General features: G+C 42.3%; 1 protein-coding gene across 2 annotated transcripts in view; it reads left to right on the top strand.

The window, feature by feature from the left end:
* Positions 1-7,752: 7,752 nt before the first annotated feature.
* Positions 7,753-10,440, top strand: part of zc3h14 (zinc finger CCCH-type containing 14) — a 47,720-nt gene continuing 45,032 nt past the window's right edge. The window contains exon 1 of one of the 2 annotated variants that reach the window (XM_055640341.1): positions 7,753-7,908. In XM_055640341.1, coding sequence (XP_055496316.1) covers positions 7,873-7,908 — 36 coding nt within the window. In that variant the 5' untranslated portion in view covers positions 7,753-7,872. The remainder of the gene's footprint in view (positions 7,909-10,440) is intronic. The other variant, XM_055640340.1, reaches the window with a different exon arrangement.

Below are 10,440 nucleotides of genomic sequence, written 5' to 3'. Positions count from 1 at the left end.
CGCATGTTAAATAAGGTGTACAAAATTAGTGACCACAAGGATGCCATTAGCACTATTTTTTTTTTTGCAATGTGCAGTTTGAAGGGCCATTAAGCCAGCTCTAGACCCTAGTTCGCTATACTATGTAAGCAAAGGGCTATAGACCCCGTTATTTGGGGGGGGAGACCTGTCTAAACAGGTAAAGAATTGGCGAGGAGGCTTGACTTTGGGGCTGATTAAAGCATCCAAAGGTTATCTGGGGAAGACATTAACCTCATGTGCATCCTAAGAGAGGTAGTGTTTTTGTAATTATACTACAAAGAATTGGGCAGAGGTACCCAGCAGCAGCGTCCTGTTTAGGGTTTGGGCCGGGACGACCACTGTGGAAGATGCAAAAGTAACATTAACCTTTAGGCTCTCCACAACCGCATATGAAACCAAGAAAAATAACTTGGTTACCACCAATACCATGGAGGTAGGTGAATTTGGGGCTCCAGCATTAATAGGGAGCACGGAAGTTGGAGGGACATTGCAACTTCATGTTGAAGCGTGGTGTAATATATCTATGGACAGATATATCCTTAGCAGTTTTAAGGGATATCTGATAGAGTTTCTACACAAACAAAACCCTCCAGTACAACATATACCGGACAGATATACATGCTGGTAATGGAATAAACCAAACCTGAACAACAGGATTTGTCTCAAATATCTTTATTAGAAATAAGAAAGATGGGGGTTGCCGTATTATTATGGATTATCAATACTTCACAATGTTGTGCAATATATTCATTTTAAAAATGGATACTTTTAGCAGTGCTAAAGACTTAGTGTTCAGCAGGCTGCTGTATGGCAAGTATTAATCTTTAAGATCCTTGCTATTCAATATCCAACAGGGGGAAAAATTTTAAACCAGCGTTGGGACTGCTGCAACACCAAAAATCATAGAGTAATGGTATAGTTGGATGATATCCTTATTGTGGGAATAACTTATGAATCGGCATGTTAGGCAGTGGTTGCCACTAAACAATTGTTTGAACAGCTGGGATTCATTATCCATCCACTTAAGTCAAAATTGACACCATTAACACATTTAATATGTTAATGACTTTACTAATATGGAAAGCCACAGAGTTCAATGGGCGCATATATTATAGAGGTCATTTATTTTGGCCAATGGGAAAATGATAGAAGCTATAAAAGAATTACAATGTTGGGAACACAATGTTAAGTATTGCTCCAAACCCAATAGTTATTCACAACCCGTCTGTGCTATTACAAACAGATGCCAGTGCAATTGGTTACGGTACAACTGATACCATCTCGAGCTATGGGGGAGATGGAATATATAAGAAGCTAACCTACATAACACTAAGGGTTAGAAATGTTAAGTGCATTTCATGGGCTAAAATCTTATTGCTCAGGAATGAAACTGCAGCATGTTAGATGGTAGATAGATAATACCTCGGTGATGGCATATATTAGTCATATGGGTGGAAAGATATCACCAGCTTGTGATGAATTGGCAAATCAAAGTTGGCAATGGTGTGTCCAAAGGAATATTTGGTTATGGGCTACGTATCTACCAGGGATACTAATTCAGTGGCAGACACCAGGTCACGAAAATTTATTGAAAGTACTGAATGGATGTTGGATAGAACGGTATTTGCTAAAATCAGTAAAGTATGTAAGGCCGGATATTAGAATCGCATCCAGGGTTAAATCACCAGTTACCGAGGTATGTATCATTGGTACCAGATCCTGAGGCAGAAGCTACAGATGCTGTTTCACTGCACTAGGGGAGGGTTTTCATTTATGTATTACCTCCTTTTCTACTTTATAAATTTGGGGTACTAAGGGACATTCAACAGGAATCGGCATCGGGGATGTCTTAGTACCTGATTGGCTTACCCAACTATGGGTTTCCGGGGTACAGGACATGGTGCTGGAACCATGTATAACGGTAGACATAGTCCTAAGTTGCTGGTGCATCCAGTAACTGAGGATAGCTATCCATGTCATAGAAAATATTGATTTAGTAGGTTGTAGACTCTAAAACACCGCTACGGGACATGGGGCTATCAAAAGAACTGTGGACATGATCACAGCAGCACGAAGAAGGTCTACACAATAACAGTATTTAGGTCATATTAAAATGGACTAATTACTGCCATAATAACTTTCTGGACCACAGAAATAAGGATGTTCCGGCGGTGCTACAGTTGCTCACCAGCCTGCAATATGGATGACTGAGTTTCAGCACTGTGAATAGTGCCAAAAGTGCATTGTCAAGTTATTGGTGGCAAGGAACAGTAAGACAGTCTGTGGGATCACATCCTCTGGCAGTTAATAATTTTAGAGGATATGTTAACACCAAGCCACCAAAAAATAAGATACAACTATATCTGGAATGTAAGTGTGGCTTTGATCTTGCTAAGGAATTGGTCGCCGGCTACAGCATTAAATCTGGATAACTAACTAGAAATGGTAATGCTGATAGCGCTAGTCACAGCGCATAAGCTCCAGTTATTGCTAAAAGTAAGACTGGATGGCTTCACTATTGCGGCACGAAGTTTGGGGTTTGTGATCCAGGACCGTATTATTAAACAAAATAGGCCAGGATCAGCGGGGCAGGTCATAGAATTGATGGCCTACTCGGAGGACAATGCCTCTGTATAGTAAAGTACGGGTTTGTTATACAGTAAAGGGATAAAGGCTATCAGAGGCAAGGAATTGGTGTTTAATCAGCTATAAGATACTGTACCATAGAGTGTAACTCAGACCATTTCGCGGTGGCTGAAATATGGGATATGATAGGCGGGAGTGGACAATAACATATTTAATTCTCACCCCACCAGGGCTGCAGCTACATCTGCAGCAAAACGCCTTGATGTATCCATGGACCAAATCCTCAGGATTGCAGGATGGTTGTTGGAGAATACGTTTCAGAAATGTTAACAAACCAGTTAGCAGTATGGGAACGTTTTTTCGGGGAACAATTTTAAGTTCTGTATGATAATTGATCCCTGAAGAATACAGGGTTATGATTTGAATTAATTCGATATTATTTATCATTTCCATTAAATAATTGGTATGAATGCTTTGAATATAATTAACAAATTTCTCTCTAACTACCAAGGCAGTTGTGAAGCATGGACTCGTTTTCCACGGCATGAGGTCACAGAGCTTTGAAATCTTTCATGGAGTCCCTCACGTGACTCCGAAGTAAAATAGTAAGATTAAACGAGAACTTACCAGTTTGAAGTTTGATCTGTATTTTATGAGGAGGAACGTTGAGGGAATACATGCCCTCCGCTCCCACCCTCATAGGGTCAAATCTTAAGCTGGTATCTCTTTGATAATCTTGCTATTTTAGGTCAATATAGGGTATCTGTGACCTCACACCGCTGATTTGAAGGATGGCACGCATGCGTCGTAGCGGGTTTCTTTCATGTATTCCCTCAACGTTCCTCCATCAGAAACATGCAAACACTATTAAATAAAAAGTTATAATATTTTAATAAGTTAAAAGAATTAAACTAACACTTAGAAGCAATAAAATACGACATACAATATGTAACTCACCCCAGACCAGTGCAATCTCCTTCCAAAAAATTAGTTTGTTGATCTTATGCCTGACATAGCACAAGTTATAAGAGCAGAATGTCTAGCACTTGTCTTGGGGTATTAAGGTATTCAAAGAGTTCAAAGATTGGTACCAATTTTGCTGGGAATGTTAACAATTCTGCATGAAATTACCTGCACAAACTGGGCTATATATTGCACTCTCATCATTTTAAAGACCATTATCAAGTCCCCCCTTAACCTTCTGCGCTCCAAAGAATAAAGCCCTAACTTGTTCAACCTTTCTCTGTAACTTAGTTGCTGAAACCCAGGCAACATTCTAGTAAATCTCCTCTGTACTCTCTCTATTTTGTTGACATCCTTCCTATAATTAGGCGACCAAAATTGTACACCATACTCCAGAATTGGCCTCACCAATGCCTTGTACAATTTTAACATTACATCCCAACTTCTATACTCAATGGACTACACGTCTTCCCACCCTGCTCCCTGTAAAGACTCCATCCCCTACTCCCGATTCCTCCGCCTAGGCCGCATCTGTTCCCAGGATGAGATGTTCCACACCAGGGCATCGGAAATGTCCTCGTTCTTAAGGGAACGGGGATTCCCCTCCACCACCATAGATGAGGCTCGCACAGGGTTTCATCCATACCGCGCAACACTGCTCTCTCTCCCCATCCCCGCACTCGCAACAAGGGCAGAGTCCCCCTAGTCCTCACCTTTCACCCCGCCAGCTGGCAAATACAACAAATAATCCTCCGCCATTTCCGCCACCTCCAACGTGACCCCACCACATCTTCCCATCTCCCCCTATGTCTGCCTTCCGCAAAGACCGCTCCCTCCGCAATTCCCTTGTCAATTCTTCCCTTCCCTCCCTTCACCTCCCCCCTTGACTCCATTCAAGGACCCAAGCAGTCGTTCCAGGTGCGACAAAGATTCACCTGTATCTCCTCCAACCTCATCTACTGCATCCGCTGCTCTAGATGTCAGCTGATTTACATCGGGGAGACTAAGTGGAGGTTGGGCGATCGTTTCGCCGAACACCTCCGCTCAGTCCGCAATAACCTACCTGAACTCCCGGTGGCACAGCACTTCATCTCCCCCTCCCGTTCCCAATCCAACCTCTCTGTCCTGGGTCTCCTCCATTGCCAGAGTGAGCAACACCGGAAATTGGAGGAACAGCACCTCATGTTCCGCCTGGGTTGCTTGCGTCCGGTTGGCATGAACATTGAATTCTCCCAATTTTGCTAGCCCTTGCTGTCTCCTCCCCTTCCTTAACCCTCTAGCTGTCTCCTCCCATCCCCCCACCCTCGGGCTCCTCCTCCTCCTTTTTTCCTTCCTTCTCCCCCCCCACCCCCCATAAGTCTGAAGAAGGGTTTCGGCCCGAAATGTCGCCTATTTCCTTCGCTCCATAGATGCTACTGCACCCACTGAGTTTCTCCAGCAGTTTTGTGTACCTTCTATACTCAATGCTCTGATTTGTAAAGGCCAGCACACCAAAAACTTTCTTTACCACCCTATCTACATGAGATTCCACTTTCAGTGAACTGTGCAGAGTTATTCCCAGATCCCTCTGTTCACCTGCATTCTTCAATTCCCTACCATTTACCATGTACGTCCTATTTTGATTTGTCCAGCCAAGATGTAGCACCTCACACTTATCAGCATTAAACTCCATCTGCCATCTTTCAGCCCACTCTTCCAACTGGCATAAATCTCCCTGTAGACTTTGAAAATCTACTTCATTATCCACAACCCCACCTATCTTAGTATCATCTGCATACTTACTAATTCAATTTACCACACCATCATCTAGATCATTGATGTACATGACAAACAACAGTGGACCCAACACAGATCCCTGTGGCACCCCACTAGTCACTGGCCTCCAACCTGACAAACAACCATCCACCATTACTCTCTGGCATCTCCCATTCAGCCACTGTTGAATCCATCTTGCTACTCCACCATTAATACCCAACAATTGAACCTTCTTAACCAACCTTCCGTGAGGAACCTTGTCAAAGGCCTTACTGAAGTCCATATATACAACATCCACTGCTTTACCCTCATCAATTTCCCGAGTAACCCCTTCAAAAAATTCAAGAAGATTAGTCAAACATGATCTTCCAGGCACAAATCCATGTTGACTGTTCCTAATCAGACCCTGTTTATCCAGATGCTTATATATATTATCTCTAAGTATCCTTTCCATTAATTTGCCCACCACTGACGTCAAACTAACAGGTCTATAATTGCTAGGTTTACTCTTAGACCCCTTTTTAAACAATGGAACAGCATGCGCAGTACGCCAATCCTCTGGCACTATTCCCGTTTCTAATGACATTTGAAATATTTCTGTCATAGCCCCTGCTATTTCTACACTAACTTCCCTCAATGTCCTAGGGAATATCCTGTCCGGACCTGGAGACTTATCCACTTTTATATTTCTCAAAAGTGTCAGTACTTCCTCTTCTTTGAATCTCATAGTTTCCATAGCTACTCTACTTGTTTCCCTTACCTCACATAATTCAATATCCTTCTCCTTGGTGAATACCGAAGAAAATAAATTGTACAATATCTCCCCCATCTCTTTTGGCTCTGCAGATAGCTGTCCACTCTGACTCTCTAATGGACCAATTTTATCCCTCGTTATCCTTTTGCTATTAATATAGCTGTAGAAACCCTTTGGATTTACTTTCACCTTACTTGCCAAAGCAACCTCATATCTTCTTTTAGCTTTTCTAATTTCTTTCTTAAGATTCTTTTTACATTCTTTATACTCCTCAAGCACATAATTTACTCCATGCTGCCTATAATTATTGTAGATCTCTCTCTTTTTCCGAACCAAGTGTCCAATTTCCCTTGAAAACCATGGCTCTTTCCAATTTTTACTATTTCCTTTCAACCGAACAGGGACATAAAGATTCTGTACTCTTAAAATTTCACCTTTAAATGTCCTCCATTTCTCTTCCACATCTTTCCCATAAAACAAACTGTCCCAATTTACTCCTTTTAAATCCTTTCGCATCTCCTCAAAGTTAGCCTTTCTCCAATCAAAAATCTCAACCCTAGGTCCAGTTCTGACCCTCTCCATAATTATATTGAAACTAATGGAATTGTGATCACTGGCCCTGAACTGTTCCCCAACGCATACCTCTGCCACCTGTCCCATCTCATTTCCTAACAGGAGGTCCAGCACTGCCCCTTCTCTGGTAGGTACTTCTATGTATTGCTACAAAAAACTATCCTGCACACATTTTACAAACTCCAACCCATCCAGCCCATTTTCAGAATATGTTTCCAAGTCTATGTGTGGAAAATTGAAATCTCCCACAATCACTACCTTGTGCTTACTACTAATATCTGTAATCTCCTTACATATTTGCTCTTCCAATTCTCGCTCCCCATTTGGCGGTCTATAATACACCCCTATAAGTGTTGCTACCCCTTTACCATTTCTCAGTTCCACCCAAATAGCATCCCCCGACGAGCCCTCTAATCTATCCTGCCAAAGCACTGCTGTAATATCTTCCCTGATAAGCAATGCAACACCTCCACCTCTTGCCCCTCCAATTCTATCACACCTGAAGCAACGAAATCCTGGAATATTTAGTTTCCAATCACAGCCCTCCTGCAACCATGTTTCACTGATCGCCACAACATCATACTTCCAGGTGTCAATCCAGGCTCTAAATTCATCCACCTTTCTTACAATGCTCCTATCATTAAAATATACACATTTAAATACCCAGACATTATTTAAGAGGGAGTTAGATGTGGCCCTTGTGGCTAAGGGGATCAGGGGGTATGGAGAGAAGGCAGGTACGGGATACTGAGTTGGATGATCAGCCATGATCATATTGAATGGCGGTGCAGGCTCGAAGGGCCGAATGGCCAACTCCTGCACCTAATTTCTATGTTTCTATGAGCCATTAGCACTGTTTTTCTCCAGATGCCATTTGACCTGCTAGTAGTAGTTCCACTATCCTTTTATTTTATTTCTAATTTGTGCAGTACTTCTGGATCAACCCTACTCACGCAGACGTGTAACATTTTACATTAGCCGTATTTTCAGTTTAGTTCGTTTGATATTTTTGTGTATGTATCAGAAGTGAAATGTGTTCGCGAAACGTTGCTGCATTTCGAAATGTTAACTGAGCGCAATCCGGGTGCAGTGGCGGGGGTAAGTTTGACCTGAATGTAGTTCCGTCCTTCCCTCCCGGAGGAGCCGGTTGATGCACCCTGCCGTTGCTGCGGGAGCGAGTGAGCGAGTGAGCGGTGGTCGCCGCCGATTAGTCACCCGGAATGGAAATAGGGACAGAAATCAGCCGCAAGATCAGAGTAAGTGCTGCGTGGCCGGAGCCTCCATTAGGAGGCAGGTTACCGGTGCCGCCGAGGCCCGCTCTCGGGGCCGACACTGGGGCTTAAACTCCAGCAAATTTACTAACGAGGCCTCCACGCCGTCTGCGGGGAAGTTATTTTTCACTGACGGCGAGGCTTGGTCTCCATTTCGGGGTTCGGCGCTTCAGCTACAGAGAGGTCTGTGGTTGTCGAAATAATAAAAAACACTGGGTACGTGGGGGGTGGGACACACGGCGAATAGCCCTTTTCTAATTTAACCCGAAATTGTTTTGCTTAATATTATAATACGTGGCTGGTTTTATTTCAAGTATGTTCTATTTTTACGGTTTAAACCATTTAGTCTCGCACTGTGTTTCCATGATTTGGTGTGGGGTACAAATTCACAAACAGCAGCTGTGTGGCAAATGCTTGGATTTGTACACGTCGGTAAAAGAGCTTGGTCTGTATGCGTGCTGGACAAAAAAAAAAGTTAAAACTCATTTTATAGTCACACTTGGGTACTTTCCAGTTGAAGCACCTAACTTATTTTCGCTCAAACTGCCTTTCTATTCTACCCCCACTTCAAATAAATATTTTATCTAGATCCAGCTATTCAACAATACATTTATATAGGAATTGTCAAATGACAATTTTTCTAAAGGCCTTTAATGAGTGTTATCAAATTCGACTGGGAGCAAAGAAACATTGAGATTTATCAACTGGACAAGCAACTGTAGCTCAGGACTGTTGTTCCAGAGGCATGAGTTCAAATCGAACCATAGGAAGTTAATTAAATAAAACGAATGGATCAACATGCATGGAATTCGCACGGCTAAAGTTCTCTATCAACAGATTTTACTTTACAATTTGTCATTGTCTTTCCTATGTTATTTTCCCAATTTATTATTTTATCTTCATAATTCCATTTAATTATATTTATGGCTTAAACATTGTACAAACTATTTTATTGATCTTTCTTCATCATTATGTTTATTTGGTTTGCTTTCTGATTTGCTATACCTTTCTGTTGATTTATTTGCACTTTGTAAACTGCTGTTTGACGATTGGTATATGTAAAGAGATGTTGGTAAGTTAAGAGTGTAATTAAGCAGGAATAGAATGTATTGGCTCTGACGTCAGATAAATGGAGTGAGCTGCTCCAGTTTTTAACAAAAATTGTTGAATATAGGTGGTACCTGTACTGTTTTGAAGTTTGTACATGAGACCACATTTGGCAAAATAGTAATTGAATTAACTGATATCGGGAAAACATGCACATAAATTTACAGACACACGGCTGTTGCAAGTCAATGTAGATAAGTGTGGCAATATTGAACTCTGAAATAATTTTGAATAATTTAATTGGTACTATTCTGTGAAAGCACACTAAGGGGTGCATATTTTTTTACATGGCAGCTGAAAAATACAATGAAAAAAATATCCCATTTACTGTAAAACTCCAATAATCTGCTCTCTGATTATTTTGCCATCCTGAGGATTTGCTAGAGGATGTTTGGCACAGTCCTGTCATAGAAACAGAAATTAGGTGCAGGAGTAGGCCATTCAGCCCTTCGAGCCTGCACCGCCATTCAATATGATCGTGGCTGATCATCCAACTCAGTATCCCGTACCTGCCTTCTCTCCATACCCCATGATCCCCTTAGCCACAAGGGCCACATCTAACTCCCACTTAAATATAGCCAATGGACTAGCCTCAACTACCTTCTGTGGCAGAGAATTCCAGAGACTCGCCACTCTCTGTGTGAAAAATGTTTTTCTCATCTCGGTCTTATCTTTAAACTGTGACCCCTTGTTCTAGATTTCCCCAACATCGGGAACAATCTTCCTGCATCTAGCCTGTCCAACCCCTTAAGAATTTTGTAAGTTTCTATAAGATCCCCCCTCAATCTTCTAAATTCTAGCGAGTACAAGCCGAGTCTATCCAGTCTTTCTTCATATGAAAGTCCTGCCATCCCAGGAATCAGTCTGGTGAACCTTCTCTGTACTCCCTCCATGGCAAGAATGTATTTCCTCAGATTAGGAGACCAAAACTGTAGGCAATACTCCAGGTGTGGTCTCACCAAGACCCTGTACAACTGCAGTAGAACCTCCCTGCTCTTATACTCAAATCCTTTTGCTATGAATGCTAACATACCATTTGTTTTCTTCACTGCCTGCTGCACCTGCATGCCTACTTTCAATGACTGGTGTACCATGACACCCAGGTCTCGTTGCATCTCCCCTTTTCCTAATCAGCCACCATTCAGATAACAGTCTACTTTCCTGTTTTTCCCACTAAAGTGGATAACCTCACATTTATCCACATTATACTGCATCTGCCATGCATTTGCCCACTCACCCAACCTATCCAAGTCACCTTGCAGCCTCCTAGCATCCACCTCACAGCTAACACTGCCACCCTGCTTCGTGTCATCCGCAAACTTGGAGATGCTGCATTCAATTCCCTCGTCCAAATCATTAATATATATTGTAAATAGCTGGGGTCCCAGCACCAAGCTTTGCAGCACCCCA

This window comes from Leucoraja erinacea, chromosome 9 (genome assembly GCF_028641065.1).
Source record: "Leucoraja erinacea ecotype New England chromosome 9, Leri_hhj_1, whole genome shotgun sequence".
Classification (NCBI taxonomy): domain Eukaryota; kingdom Metazoa; phylum Chordata; class Chondrichthyes; order Rajiformes; family Rajidae; genus Leucoraja; species Leucoraja erinaceus.
This window is presented reverse-complemented; position numbering and strand designations above follow the sequence as displayed.